Raw genomic sequence first — 16,163 nt, 5'->3', positions numbered from 1 at the left:
AGAAGCTTCTAACTTTCTTCTGGTCTTTGGTCTTTGATTTTAGCACAAGCTCACTAAAGAGATTAGGTGTGCCCCTGGGGTCAGGGATGAAAGGAGTACACTCTTAAAGGAAAAGTGTGTGTGTGGGAGAGAGGGAAATAGATATTGACCTCTTGACCCGTGGACTTTGCCAGAAGTGCCTTACAACCAACCCTGACAGTTACCACCTGAAGGGACTGTGGGTACCTCAGCGGTAACCAGAGTGACCATGGCCGGAAGGCCTCCCAAATGCTTTGTGTGCTGTGCGATGTCCCAGGACTCTGGAATAATCAAAGAGGTTAAGCTCCAACAATGACTAAGAATAGTTGTCTGGCTAATGGAACATATGATTTCTAAACACCTCAGTATGTGCACCACTTAAAAACTCCTCATCTTTCTTGAACACCTTACTGCATGCCAGATAGGATTCTAAGTGCTTTACATGTAATAATCATTTAATTGCCACAATACACAGTACTATTATCCCACTTTTAAAGGAGACTGAGAGGTTAAATAAATGGCCCAAATTTACCCAGTTAGCAAGTAGTGTAGCCTAGATGTGAACTTAGGCATTCTAGCTTCCATGCTCTAAAATGCTTCCCATACCTGCTATATGATTGGGTCTAAAATTCAGGACCTCTATCTGGGGGTTTAGGAAGACTGGATGGGAAGACACTAGTTTAGAGTAGCATCTTCAGGGTAGATTTCAGACAGCGCTGACTGAGGACTCACGGTCTATGTTGGTCATGGCAGCTGGCCATGGGCCACAGGGGGCAGACTTAGAAACAAAAGTCTTCCTTTGAGAGAAATGAGGGCCAGGTTGCTGGTGAAATCAGTGCCACCCTTAGGATCAGGTCATTTCCCAAGGAAGCCTGTCAGGCTGGGAGATGTGGGGCAAGTGGGGGTTTGTACATAAAAGCGAGGTGCTGGAGGACCTTTGGGCTGTGGAGAGCAGCAACAAGGCATGGGGGGAAATGTCCTACCAGTGTGGGACCCTTGCCCCTCTGTTTCACCAAGGGAAAGTTTCCAGTGATGGATTCCATTGACCTCTCTCCTATTGCTTCCTCCTAGACTTCCCCTACAGTGCCTAAATTTGTACCTAATTAGGGTTAATCAAATGTCTACTTTAAAAAGAGAAGTCTTTCAGGGAGTGGGAAGAACTTCCATGGGTCAGATTATTTGCCCCCCCCCCCCCCACAGAGTGCAGAGAGATGAACTTCACTAAGAAAACAGGTATTTTGATGGAGGACAGTACAGAGAGGTAACTTTGGACTCCTGAGCACTTTGGGAGAAAGCGTGGGCTTAAGTGCAGTATCATGATAGGGAGGTAGGGGTGATAACAGGTCAGGAAAACTGGGGAGACATTCTTAAAGACTGACAGATAGGAAGGGGCTAGGGAACATCTCCATAGTGTGTCCAGGAAAGAGGGACGAGGGGAATTTCCTGCTCCAGCCCCTGGCTCAGATGCCTCCCCTGCTCCCACTTCTGGGTTAGTGTTCTGTGACTAGCAAAAGGTTACTGGATTTTAGTGGGCTTTTTGTGGGCTGGTCTGGGACCCTACAATCAGTAACTTTTTTTCCTATGGGGAAAACCATTCCCAGGTCCAAACTACCAATTTCTTAATGGGTTTTTGAAACACAGTTTGTTTTTATGTTGGGGATTGCCTGTAAACATGTTGCCTCCTTTCAAAATGATTTACACTGTATTTAAAAGCTAGAAATTCACTCACATGATCTTCTTCTGCATCGCTAATATGTCATCATGTTCCAGTGAAAGCCACACTGAGATATAAAAGGACTAAAGCTACCAACCAAAAGAAAAAAATCTTGAATTTATTTTGTCTTCTTCTTTCCCAAAATTTTCACTACTTCCTGAAATCTAGGTGAGCAAGTCCCAACCCTTCAAGTGGCATTTGATGTTTCACCAATAACAAGTTCAGTCAAACCTCAGGCCCTTCCAAAATCCACCTAATTTGTAGATAGTTCTCTGCCTTGGTACCTCTTCCATTCCTCAGATCAGTTGTTTGAGGAAATCAGGGGGAAACACTCATCTGTTGATGGAGGGACACATTGGAAGGGATGTGATTATGGAGCTCAAGAGGGTCTCATCAACTGAGAGGGGGTTGGTTATTGCTGGTAGGAGCCAAACTACAACAGTTACAGATACATATGCTTGATGGTTCTAATTCTTTACCTCATTCCATCTTTTGAAGCTTTTAAGAAAAGCATATGTTCTTGTCACAAAACAACAATCCATGAGGATACAGATGGAGCAGTTCTTACCCAAAGAAAGAGATTTACTTTTCGTCCTTTCAAAGAATTCTACTGCCTCCCTCTAAGGCAAATTCCTAGGTCTTGGGTGAATCGAAATGTCACTTGCCAACCTGAACAAACAGCCAGTGGTATGGTTATTTCTCATGAATAACTCAGTGAAGCCAGCTGGGTTCTTGGGATAGCTCAAAGATGCTGGACCAGTAGACAAAAAGAATCTTCTCTCTCCTTTTACCTAGCCAACAACGGCAGCAAGTTTAAGAATGACAATAGATCTGTTCTTTCTAACATGAAAGTACATGAAGGGAAAGTTCTTTTCTCTCTCTCCTTGAAAATCTAAGAAGATGAAGGAAGTTTATATCATTATGAGAACTAGAAGTTGTAGTAGACAGCTCCTAACTGTGTCCGGCATCCATTTTTCCCTTCCCCTGTTAATAAAACATTGATTTTCTTTTAGGGACCACTTCTTCACCTATACTCATTCATGGAATTTATGTAGGTCTGATTCTACTTTCTGGTTCCGGGAGTGATCTTGTGATGCAGTTCTGACCAGTAAAGGTACTGTATCTTTCTGGCCATGGGAGCTCAGGAGTGGACATGTGACCCAGGCTGAGTCAATAAGCCATTGAGGATTGCATTGAACATCAGTTCAAGGACCTCCTGGACATACTGGGGGTGAGACACTCTTTCTCTAGAGTTGTTGGGTTGGAGCTGCTGATGGCTGTCTTGCCACCATACGTGGGAGCCCCTTGACAATGGTTCCTACAGAGAGAATAACAAAGGTGAGAGATGGAGAAGGACAGACCCCTAATGGTCTGTCTGGAGGGGCAGGATCCAGCTTTGCCTGAAGTTAGATATGCTTATGGACTTTAAAGTTACATAAGCCAAAAAAATTTCCTTTTTTACTTAGGCCAGTTTGAATTAGGTTTCTGTTGCAACTTAAGAGCCACTGATTTATCCAGAATTGTTTTACAACGTCCCTAGTTTTTTTTTTTTTTTTTTAACATCTTTATCGGAGTATAATTGCTTTACAATGGTGTTCTAGTTTCTGATGCATAAAAAAGTGAATCAGCTATACGTATACATATATCCCCATATCCCCTCCCTCTTGCGTCTCCCTCCCACCCTCCCTAACCCACCCCTCTAGGTGGTCACAAAGCACCGAGCTGATCTCCCTGTGCTATGCAGCTGCTTCCCACTAGCTATCTATTTTACATTTGGTAGTGTATATATGTCCATGCCACTCTCTCATTCATCCCAGCTTACCCTTCCCCTTCCCCATGTCCTCAAGTCCATTCTCTACATCTGCATCTTTATTCCTGTCCTGCCCCTAGGTTCCTCAAAACCATTTTTTTTTTTAGATTCCATAAATATGCGTTAGCATATGGTATTTATTTTTCTCTTTCTGACTTACTTCACTCTGTATGACAGTCTCTAGGTCCATCCACCTCACTACAAATAACTCAATTTCGTTTCTTTTTATGGCTGATATTCCATTGTATATATGTGCCACATCTTTGTTATCTGTTCATCTGTCGATGGACACTTAGGTTGCTTCCATGTCCTGGCTATGGTAAATAGTGCTGCAATGAACATTGGGGTGCATATGTCTTTTTGAATTATGGTTTTCTCAGGGTATATGCTCAGTAGTGGGATTGCTGGGTCATATGGTAGTTCTAGTTTGAGTTTTTTAAGGACCCTCCATACTGTTCTCCATAGTGGCTGTATCAATTTACATTCCCACCAACAGTGCAAGAGGGCACCCTTTTCTCCACACCCTCTCCAGCATTTATTGTTTGTGGATTTTTTGATGATGGCCATTCTGACTGGTGTGAGGTGATACCTCATTGTAGTTTTGATTTGGACTTCTCTAATGATTAGTGATGTTGAGCATCCTTTCATGTGTTTGTTGACAATCTGTATATCTTCTTTGGAGAAATGTCTATTTAGGTCTTCTGCCCATTTTTGGATAGGGTTTTTTGTTTTTTTGATATTGAGCTGCATGAGCTGCTCGCGTATTTTGGAGATTAATCCTTTGTCAGTTGCTTCATTTGCAAATATTTTCTCCCATTCTGAGGGTTGTCTTTTCGTCTTGTTTATGGTTTCCTTTGCTGTGCAAAAGTTTTTAAGTTTCATTAGGTCTCATTTGTCTATTTTTGTTTTTATTTCCATTTCTCTAGGAGGTGGGTCAAAAAGGATCTTGCTGTGATTTATGTCATAGAATGTTCTGCCTATGTTTTCCTCTAAGAGTTTGATAGTGTCTGGCCTTACATTTAGGTCTTTAACCCATTTTGAGTTTATTTTTGTATGTGGTGTTAGGGATTGTTCTAATTTCATTCTTTTACATGTAGCTGTCCAGTTCTCCCAGCACCACTTATTGAAGAGGCTGTCTTTTCTCCATTGTATATTCTTACCTCCTTTATCAAAGATAAGGTGACCATATGTGTGTGGGTTTATCTCTGGGCTTTCTATCCTGTTTCACTGATCTATATATCTGTTTCTGTGCCAGTACCATACTGTCTTGATTACTGTAGCTTTGTAGTATAGTCTGAAGTCAGGGAGCCTGATTCCTCCAGCTCCATTTTTCTTTCTCAAGATTGCTTTGGTTATTCGGGGCCTTTTGTGTTTTCATACAAATTGTGAAATTTTTTGTTCTAGTTCTGTGAAAAATGCCATTGGTAGTTTGATAGGGATTGCATTGAATCTGTAGATTGCTTTGGGTAGTATAGTCATTTTCACAATGTTGATTCTTCCAATCCAAGAGCATGGTACACCTCTCCATCTGTTTGTATCATCTTTAATTTCTTTCATCAGTGTCTTACAGTTTTCTGCATACAGGTCTTTTGTCTCCTTAGGTAGGTTTATAACTAGATATTTTATTCTTTTGGTTGCAATGGTAAATGGGAGTGTTTCCTTAATTTCTCTTTCAGATATTTCACCATTAGTCTGTAGGAATGCGAGAGGTTTCTGTTCATTAATTTTGTATCCTGCTACTTTACCAAATTCACGATTAGCTCTAGTAGTTTTCTGGTAGCATCTTTGGGATTCTCTATGTATAGTATCGTGTCATTTGCAAACAGTGACAGCTTTACTTCTTCTTTTCCAATTTGGATTCCTTTTATTTCTTTTTCTTCTGTGATTGCTGTGGCTAAAACTTCCAAAACTATGTTGGATAACAGTGGTGAGAGTGGGCAACCTTGTCCTGTTCCTGATCTTAGTGGAAATGGTTTCAGTTTTTCACCATTGAGAATGATGTTGGCTGTGGGTTTGTCATATATGGCCTCTATTATGTTGAGGTAAGTTCTCTCTATGCCTACTTTCTGGAGGGTTTTTATCATAAATGGGTTTTAAATTTTGTTGAAAGCTTTTTCTGCATCTATTGAGATGATCATATGGTTTTTATCCTTCAATTTGTGAATATGGTTTATCACACTGATTGATTTGTGTATTCTGAAGAATCCTTGCATTCCTGGTATGAACTCCATATGATCATGGTGTATGATCCTTTTAATGTGCTTTTGGATTCTGTTTGCTAGTATTCTGTTGAGGATTTTTGCATCTATGTTCATCAGTGGTATTGGCCTGTAGTTTTCTTTTGTGACATCTTTGTCTGGTTTTGGTATCAGGGTAATGGTGGCCTTGTAGAATGAGTTTCAGAGTGTTCCTCCCTCTGTTACATTTTGGAAGAGTTTGAGAAGGATAGGTGTTAGCTCTTCTCTAAATGTTTGATAGAATTCGCCTGTGAAGCCATCTGGTCCTGAGCTTTTGTTTGTTGGAAGATTTTTAATCACAGTTTCAATTTCAGTGCTTGTGAATGGTCTGTTTATATTTTCTATTTTTTCCTGGTTCAGTCTTGGAAGGTTGTGCTTTTCTAGAATTTGTCCATTTCTTCCAGGTTGTCCATTTTATTGGCATATAGTTGCTTGTAGTAATCTCTCATGATCCTTTGTATTTCTGCAGTGTCAGTTGTTACTTCTCCCTTTTCATTCCTAATTCTATTGATTTGAGTCTTCTCCCTTTTTTCTTGATGAGTCTGGCTAATGGTTCATAAATTTTGTTTATCTTCTCAAAGAACCAGCTTTTAATTTAATTGATATTTGATATCGTTTCCTTCATTTCTTTTTCATTATTTCTGATCTGATCTTTATGAGTTCCTTCCTTCTGCTAACTTTGGGGTTTTTTGTCCTTCTTTCTCTAACTCTTTTAGGTGTAAGGTTAGGTTGTTTATTTCAGATGATTTTTGTTTCTTAAGGTAGGATTGTATTGCTATAAATTTCTCTCTTAGAACTGCTTTTGCTGCATCCCATAGGTTTTGGGTTGTCATGTTTTCACTGTCATTTGTTTCTAGGTATTTTTTAATTTCCTCTTTGATTTCTTCAGTGATCTCTTGGTTATTTAGTAGAGTATTGTTTAGCCTCCATGTATCTTTATTTTTTACAGTTTTTTCCTGTAACTGATATCTAGTCTCATAGCGTTCTTGTCAGAAAAGATACTTGATGCAATTTCAATTTTCTTAAATTTACTAAGGCTTGATTTGTGACCCAAGATATTATCTATCCTGCAGAATGTTCCATGAGCACTTGAGAAGAATGTGTATTCTGTTGTTTTTGGATGGAATGTCCTATAAATATCAATTAAGTCCATCTTGTTTAATGCGTCATTTAAAGCTTGTGTTTCCCTATTTATTTTCATTTTGGATGATGTGTCCATTGGTGAAAGTGGCGTATTCAAGTCCCCTACTATGATTGTGTTACCATCCATTTCCCCTTTTACGGCTGTTAGCATTTGCCTTATGTATCGAGGTGCTCCTATGCTGGGTGCATAAATATTTACAATTGTTCTATCTTCTTCTTGGATTGATCCCTTGGTCATTATGTAGTATCCTTCTTTGTCTCTTGTAATAGTCTTTATTTTAAAGTGTATTTTCTCTGATAGGATAATTGTTACTCCAGCTTTCTTTTGATTTCCATTTGCATGGAATATCTTTTTCCATCCCCTCACTTTCAGTCTGTATGTGTCCCTAGGTCTGAAGTGGGTCTCTTGTAGACAGCATATGTACGGGTCTTGTTTTTGTATCCATTCAGCCAGTCTATGTCTTTTGTTTGGAGCATTTAATCCATTTACATTTAAGGTTAATTATCAATATGTATGTTCCTATTACCATTTTCTTAATTGTTTTGGGTTTGTTATTGTAGGGCTTTTCCGTCTCTTGTGTTTCCTGCCTAGAGAAGTTCCTTTAGCATTTGCTGTAAAGCTGGTTTGGTGGTGCTGAATTCTCTCAGCTTTTGCTTGTCTGTAAAGTTCTCATTTCTCTGTCGAATCTGAATGAGATCCTTGCTGGGTAGAGTAATCTTGGTTGTAGGTTTTCCCTTTCATCACTTTAAATATGTCCTGCCACACACTTCTGGCTTGCAAAGTTCGGCTGAGAATTCAGCTGTTAACCTTATGGGGATTCCCTCCTTCTAGAGAATTTTTAATTTCATTTATTGTGTGGTTCATCATTGTTTGTTTGCTCTTTAGTTCTTCTAGGTCTTTGTTAAACGTTTCTTGTATTTCTCCATTTTATTTCCAGGATTTTGGATCATCTTTACTATCAATACTCTGAATTCTTATTCAGGTAGACTGCCTATTTCCTCTTCATTTGTTTGGTGTGGTGGGTTTTTGCCTTGCTCCTTCATCTGCTGCATATTTCTCTGTCTTCCCATTTTGCTTTAGTTATTGTGTCTGGGGTCTCCTTTTTGCTGGCTGCAGGTTCGTAGTTCCTGTTGTTTTTGGGGTCTGCCCCCAGTGGGTAAGGTTGGTTCAGTGGGTTGTGCAGGCTTCCTGGTGGAGGAGACTGTTGCCTGTGTTCTGGCGGATGAGGCTGGATCTTGTCTTTCCGGTGGGCAGGACCACGTCCAGTGGTGTGTTTTGGGTTGTCTGTGAGCTTAGTATGATTTTAGGCAGCCTCTCTGCTAATGGGTGGGGCTGTGTTCCTGTCTTGCTAGTTGTTGGGCATGGGGTGTCCAGCACTGGAACTTGCTGGTCGTTGAGTGGAGCTGGGTCTTAGCGTTGAGACAGAGATCTCTGGGAGAGCTCTTGCTGACTGATATTACTTGGGGCGGGAGGTCTCTGGTGGACCAATGTCCTGAACTCGGCTCTCCTACCTCAGAGGCTCAGGTCTGACTCCTGGCCGGAGCACCAAGACCCTGTCAGCTGCACAGGTCAGAAGAAAAGGGAGAGAAAAAAAGAAAGAAAGAAAGAAAAAACTAAAATAAAATAAAAGTTATTAAAATAAAAATTAAAAAAAATTAGTTAAAATAAAAAAAATTAAAAGTAATAAAAAAAATTAAGAAGAGAGCAACCAAACCAATAAAGAAATCCATCAATGATAAGAAGTGTTAAAAACTATTAAAAAAAAAATGGACAGACAGATCCCTAGGACAAATGGTAACAACAAACCTATATAGACAAAATCACACAAAGAAGCATACACATACACACTCACAAAAAGAGAAAAAGGAAAAAATATATATATAAAAGGAAGAGAACAACCAAATCAATAAACAAATCTACCAGTGATAATAACCTCTAAATACTAAACTAAGATAAACATAAAACCAGAAACAAATTAGATGCAGAAAGCAAACCCCAAGTCTACAGTTGATCCCAAAGTCTACTGCCTAAATTTTGGGATGATTCATTGTCTCTTCAGGTATTCCAGAGATGTAGGGTACATCAAGCTGATTGTGGAGGTTTAATCCGCTGCTCCTGAGGCTGCTGGGAGAAATTTCCCTTTCTCTTCTTTGTTCGCACAGCTCCTGGGGTTCAGCTTTGGATTTGGCCCCGCCTCTGCATGTAGGTCGCCTGAGCGTGTCTGTTCCCCACCCAGACAGGACGGGGTTAAAGGAGCAGCTGATTCGGGGGCTCTGGCTCACTCAGGCCGGGGGGAGGAGGGGTACGGATGCGGGGGGAGCCTGCGGTGGCAGAGGCCAGTGTGACGTTGCACCTGCCTGAGGGGCGCCGTGCGTTCTCCCGGGAAAGTTGTCCCTGGATCACGGGACGCTGGCAGTGGTGGGCTGCACAGGCTCCCAGGAGGGGAGGTGTGGAGAGTGACCTGTGCTCGCACACAGGCTGCTTGGTGGCGGCAGCAGCAGCCTTAGCGTCTCATGCCCGTCTCGGGTCTGTGCTGATAGCCGCAGCTCGTGCCAGTCTCTGGAGCTCGTTTATGTGGTGCTATGAATCCCCTCTCCTTGCGCACCCTGAAACAATGGTCTCTTGCCTCTTAGGCAGTTCCAGACTTTTTCCCGGAGTCCCTCCCGGCTAGCTGTGGTGCATTAGCCCCTTCAGGCTGTGTTCACGCCGCCAACACCAGTCCTCTCCCTGGGATCTGACCTCCGAAGCTGGAGCCTCAGCTCCCAGCCCCCGTCCATCCCAGCGCATGAGCAGACAAGCCTCTCAGGCAGGTGAGTGCTGGTCGGCACTGATCCTCTGTGCAGGCATCTCTCCGCTTTGCCCTCCGCACCCCTGTTGCTGCGCTCTCCTCCGTGGTTCCTAAGCTTCCCCCCTCTGCCCCCCGCAGTCTCTGCCCACGAAGGGGCTTCCTAGTGTGTGGAAACCTTTCCTCCTTCACAGCTCCCTCCCAGAGATGCAGGTCCCGTCCCTATTCTTTGTCTCTGTTTTTTCTTTTTTCTTTTGCCCTACCCAGGTACGTGGGGAGTTTCTTGCCTTTTGGGAAGTCTGAGGTCTTCTGCCAGTGTTCAGTAGGTGTTCTGGAGGAGTTGTTCCACATGTAGATGTATTTCCAATGTATTTGTGGGGAGGAAAGTGATCTCCACGTCTTACTCCTGGCACCATCTTGAAAGTCCCCCCCGCCTCCATCCCTAGTTTTTAACAAATGCCTTCAAGGAGCAAGAGAAGGAAAATATGAACAAGTCTTAGTTCTTGTACTGGACCACTGTACAGCAGGAGCTCATTTCTCTTATCCATCATGTGTAGAAAATAACCTTCTGATGGTTTTGTACTTGTGTGGCTATTACACATTCCATCTCAAATCCTTTCCTAAGATGGCTAGCACGAGCTCAGCATCTTGATCTCCCTTTCTTCTGACTACAGAATTCACCAGCTGTGTCTGTCATTGTCCAGACAGCTGCCAAGTATATTCCATCCATTTGGTTTCTAAATCATCTTCATAATAGAAGAAACAAATCTTTCAGAATGTTTTTATTTATTCACCCAACCATCTCTTTGTTCTAACCATGACCTACCTGAACCAATCCCTTTTGCCATAAAGACATAGTGTTATGTCTTTTATGACAGTGGAAACCAGCTTACCTCCTTCCCACCCATGTGTCTACAAACCCCTTTTACAGATAAACATTCTTCTAATTTAGCCAAAGAATTAAAAAGAGGAAGGAGGTATAATATATGCCATGTATCTCTTGAAAAGAAACAGTAATAAAGGTACTAATATTTGTAGAAAGCTCTAGAGCCATCCCATTTCTGAAATTATTACTTACAGGATATTCATGCTGCTGTTAAATAAGCAGATAACCTTTATCTGCTAATAATAATAATAATAAAGCCCAACAAGGACAAACCACAGCCTGCTGCCAGAGGACTGTGGCAGTCTTTACAAATTTTACAGAACATAAAATGCCAGCAGATAACAGGTATTATGTTTTCTTTTGGCAAATATGAACACTTCACAGCTAGCCTATCTTGCTCACTTAATTGGGCCTATAAAAACTCACCAGGCATCTCACTTGCAGCCATTGAAATTCCCTCCACTTGTTCTTTACAGCTTTTCAGAGCCTAGATGGGAAAACAGCTACCAAACAGACTTGCTGAAAAGATTTTTAAGGTCTCATGTCTATATTTACAAACCTTGCAATCTGTGTGTATTCATTTATTTCAACACAAATGAAGTGAATAAATCAGGAGCTCCTTTGGGAAAAGAAAAACCACCATATTTGAGAGAAAAAGAACAAAATATGTGACTGAGGCAACTCCCAAATGTTCTCTATCGCTTTCCCAGCACCCCTCATGCACACCCTGCTTCCAACAGAATTAACTGCATTCTCTGCACTCATTTAGAAGATAATACTACTCTACACTACAGCATTTCTCACATATATTAATGTCCTTTTTTTTGGTTTTGGCTTAGATGTCTGTATTCCTGGCTAGACTGTGAGTTCCTCCAACATAGAGGTGATATATTATTGTTACTAGTACTGGGCTTATGCTAAGACTGAGCAAATATTGGTTAAAATTGAATAGGAGACACAGAAAAAAGAGAAGGAAAAGAGAGAGAGGTATGAGAGCAAGGGAGAACACAAGAGAGCAGTAAGATAAATCTTTGGCTCTGGGCCACTGGGCAGGTGCAACATTGGTGGAAAACTACCCACAAGATGGCCTGGGAAGATGCAGAAAGTCTGAGGGGGGTCAAAGAAAAAAAGAGTGATAAAAATATATTCCAAAAAATATTAATAAGGAGCAGCCTTTCCTAAAAGCATACTCCAAAATTTCTCTAGGATTGTCTTCCAAGTTTCTAATATACAGCCTGCAAATTTCGTTATACATTTCTTGTGCAGAAAATGACAACTGTATCATGACACCTGGCTAAAAGTGATTGTAAACTGCACCCTAATTTCAGAGACGTGAAAAATAAAATAAAAAAACAATAAAACCACCAGAAAACTATGAACAGAACCTAATAATCTTTTCAGTGTTTCATAGATCCTAGTACTCTTTCCGTGATTGTTTTAATCATTTTGGCTTTGAAGACTTTTGTGAGCATACTTTCATTCTTTTTGGCCTTTTAAAGAAGTAGTTATTAGGTAACTTATTCCCCTAGTTTCCTTCTCGATAAATCAGAAGTTCCCCAGTGTAGTGTGACTCGAGGGGATATTTGTCAGGCCTCTCAGTCTGAGGTACTGGGAGCTTGGGGGATTCTGAGTCCATGAAAGTATTTTTTGATGATGCTGGTCCACGTACTGATCTTGTTAGATAAGTAGAACTACTTCAGTGTTTACTGAAGCAATTGGAATCAATGCCCTACTTTTAGACTTGTGAGTCAGAAAGCTTGATGACCACCTGGAGAAGCACCTGGGAGCCCTCTCTTGGGTCCCATCCCTCCCCTTCATGGACTGTCTATCAGTTTTCAACAGGCACCCTTGGTGATCCTGAAGACCAGCCAATCTAGGAACCACAGTCTCATAAAAGCTGCCTTGTTGTGTCTGGCTGACTGGCAGGAATGAAACGGTAACTTTCTAAACTTGCTTTCCTAGATCTCTCCAAAAGTAGCAAGACAACGGGGTGATTTCTCAGGTCTGTGCTGGACAAAAGATACTAGTGTTTTTCCTTGGTTTGTGGAGAGGACGGGAAAGGATGCTGAGATTCTAATCCCTGGTTTGGAGTATCACAGCCAATCACAATGAACAGTCATCTTTTATGACAGTGCATTTCCCAAGCATCCCTTTGGGAAGCTGGAGTCCCCAGCTGTCTGGGAAATGTAAAATCAGTCACTTTTGGCAAAGCTCAACACACCCGAGCATGGGAAACACAAATGAAAATAGAGAGACTCTTTTACTCACTAGATTGTTTGTCTGGTTACACATTTGCTCAGCACAGAAACAGAATCATCAAGATAGGGAGGACCCAAGTGTGTAGTTATCTAGCTCAGGTTTGATGAAGGTAAGAGGAAACTTTAAGTCTCATGAGTGTAAGCATTTTCATCCTTTCAGCTTGATGTAAGGAGATCATATAAACTAAGGTCCAAACAACAAGGACTACTTTATCTAAAATTACTTATCTTATTTTGCTCATAGGAATTCATACTGGTTTTGAGAAGGAAGACTTTTCAACACACTGGACATGGTGGAAACAACTTCCCTTTATTTTATTGTCCATTTGATTGAGGGAACAGAGCCTCATGTATAGAGTCTTTCATCAAAGTCAATAAGTCAATCTGATTAAGCTTGAAATGAATTGTTGTAGATTGTTATTCTGTGAACATCTTTCTCTTCTGTTACTGAGAGTCTAAGTGACCAGTTGCCCCATCACTGTACATGCCATTCTGCTTAATCCTAACATCTGTAATAAAACAAGTAAATAGCTGTTTGTTCGGATCTGTAGTCACAGGATGCTTATCTGTGGAAGAGGCTGAAGCCATTTGGTTGGAGATCGCTAACCCTTACTGTGTACTTCTGATTAGTGTTTTTAAACTCTGCCATATAAGGAAGAATCTATGGGGCTAAGAAATTTCAGTCGCTCTGCACAACAGTGGTGGATGCTGAAACTGAGTTTGGAACCCCTGTGTAAAAGTACTAGGTTTTATGCATGAGAAACCACAGTAACCAAGTGAAGACTAGAGGGAATCAGCTCAGTGGCTGGACTCTACTCTTCCTACTCTGACCTCGTGAACACAAATATGAGTGTGAAAGTCAAGAAAGGAAACTTTCCTTTAATACATCTGTCCTTCAAAAGAGCTGGTGTGGCCACCAGGGATAAGACAGTTCCTTATGGGGTTCTCAAAACAGCACTAAAAACTGTAGGAGAAGGCAGTAATCATCAAAGAGGATGAGGGAGAGCCTTGCCTTCTTGAAAAAGGCAAGAGAATGAATCATGCTATTTTGAAAAAACCCAGAAAATATCTCTTTAGAGGTCACAATATTCTTTTCTCTTCCCAAATGTTGAAGGATTTGGCAAAGAGAACCCTCTAATAAAAAACTGCCCTTATCTCAAAATAAAATGATCTTAGTGTACTGGTAAGATCAGCAAAATGTAAATCGTTCAGATGCAATATACAAAGAGTTGATATCTTTGAATTGATATCTTTTGGACCCTTCTGAAATTTATTTCTAATAATCATTTTCCAAAGGAGGGATGGCTTATGTTGCATGGTCTGTTAATGCTTGACCAGATGTCTGAGACTCAAGAGATGGAGGGCAAGGATTAAGGCTCAGTAGATGATGGCCAAGATTCCTTGTGTTCTTTAAAATAGCTAACATCTGCTCCATCCCTACAAGCTGGCATACAAGTCCAACACGGAGTAAATATGAGAGCAATTAAAATGAACTACTGTGCATTAGGGTGGTTTGATTTATAGAAACAACTTCTGTGGGAGAAAATGGCTGTGGTTTAGGTAATGTTCACATCTATGAAACTGAAGTAACCTAAATATAGCTTGGTATGTACAGCACATTCTTGACCATGTTCTTCTGCTCTTAACTACATCAGTAAAGATGAATTCAATGATTGCAGTCAGGCGTGGACTTACCCAGTGAAGGTCATAGTCAGGTCTTGCTCTTCCTTCATTGTCCTCATATAAAGCGAAAGCTTCCCTCCGAGCCTGATAATACTCCTTCCGCAACTTCTGGATGCGGTCAGTGCTTCCGCTCATGGGACGGCCACTGCAGGACATAATCAGACAGTCACACAATGTACATCATCCTGGAAACTCGTTTTTTGATTTTTTTTTTTTTTAATTAAAGCAGCTGACATCCAAATTTGGAAGATTCAGTAATATCATACAGACATGCTAGGAGAACTGTGAAATCCCTGGTAATAAAAATAAATAAAAACCAGTCTTTATGTGCATATGTTTAGCTCCAAGGGTCAAAACATCTAACTTGGGATTAATAAATGCCTTTTGAGTGAGAACTTAAGATAAGGTCCTGATCTTTAGAGCAATTAAAAGAGCCATCACCTTTTTCTTATAATCATATGTACAGAGTTTGGTTAAATTTTAATGTAGTATCTCATTTTCTCAAATGAGTGTTGCCAACTTGAGACCAGTTGTTTGACCTGAAGGTTGGAGGTGATGCAGAGTTGGCAGGTGCCACTGTTCATTTCAATGACATTTGTGAATTTTTGGAGTGGGGCTGGAGTACGTGTCATTATATGGGTGTAGGCAGGACATAGAGAAAGAGAAGAAGGTGGAAGGCATGTGAAGAAGTAAAAAGAAAAATAAAGAGCTGGTCATAGAACATACCATCTTGGTTACTTGTCCAAGCTTTTCCTCTCCCTACTTAGCTACTTCTTCCTCTCAGGAATTACAGCTTCTCCAGTGACTTATCCATTCAACCCCACACTGGTCAGCCAGTGGCTCCCTTTTAACTTGGATCTGTCACCATCGTTTCAACAGAACCAACATCACGTGATACAATCAGGGCTAGGAAGCAAGGGGAGGATGGTAGGCAGGCCTCTACAGCTGATCAACTTCTTTGGTTCATCTGAGGCATAACTGAGTGCCCTATTGTGTCAGACCTTACGTTAAGACCTGGGGATCTTAAAACAAACAAACAAACAGAACTCGTTCACAAAAAGCACACAGTTTGGGAGGTGGGGGGCTGAAAGGGATACAGAGGACCACAATCCATGGTGACCGGTGCTGTAGGTGTGCACAGGGGCTGTGGGGACTCACGCTGCTTAAGCTTTAACAGGGTGAGAGCAGGGCCATGGAAGGAGACCACAGAAGGCTCTACAGAGGAGGTGACACTTTAGCTGAGTCTTGAAGGATGCATAGGTGCTCAATAGCTGGACAAGTGAGGTGAGGAAATTCCATGTGGAGGAGAGGGCAACGCAAAGGACAGAAATGAGAAAGCACCCTGCTTTGGGGGAATGCAAGGAAGTCAGTTGGGCAAGCAGTGGTCCTTGGCTTCTTTTGTCCTGCCTCGTACCCATATTGGGTGATGTATGTTCCCTTCCTTCTCTCATTTAGGAAGCAAATTATAATAAAAAGGGAGTGCTGGTACTTTAGGGATATTCTGAATTTACTCTAATAAATGATGAAATATATCACTTGCAAATGTTGGTACTTTAACTCAATTTGTAACAATTAATCATAATGATACTCATACTTCATGGGTATGTGAGAATCACTGCTCGAGTATA

General features: G+C 41.2%; 1 protein-coding gene across 1 annotated transcript in view; it reads right to left on the bottom strand.

Moving 5' to 3' along the window:
* The window catches only part of PARD3B (par-3 family cell polarity regulator beta), a 1,042,097-nt gene that overhangs the window by 119,202 nt on the left and 906,732 nt on the right, over positions 1 to 16,163 (bottom strand). Inside the window, 1 exon segment of the mRNA XM_036858752.1 lies at positions 14,548 to 14,680. Within this exon segment, the coding sequence (XP_036714647.1) occupies positions 14,548 to 14,680 (133 nt within the window).

Source organism: Balaenoptera musculus, chromosome 7, assembly GCF_009873245.2.
Source record: "Balaenoptera musculus isolate JJ_BM4_2016_0621 chromosome 7, mBalMus1.pri.v3, whole genome shotgun sequence".
NCBI lineage: Eukaryota > Metazoa > Chordata > Mammalia > Artiodactyla > Balaenopteridae > Balaenoptera > Balaenoptera musculus.
This window is presented reverse-complemented; position numbering and strand designations above follow the sequence as displayed.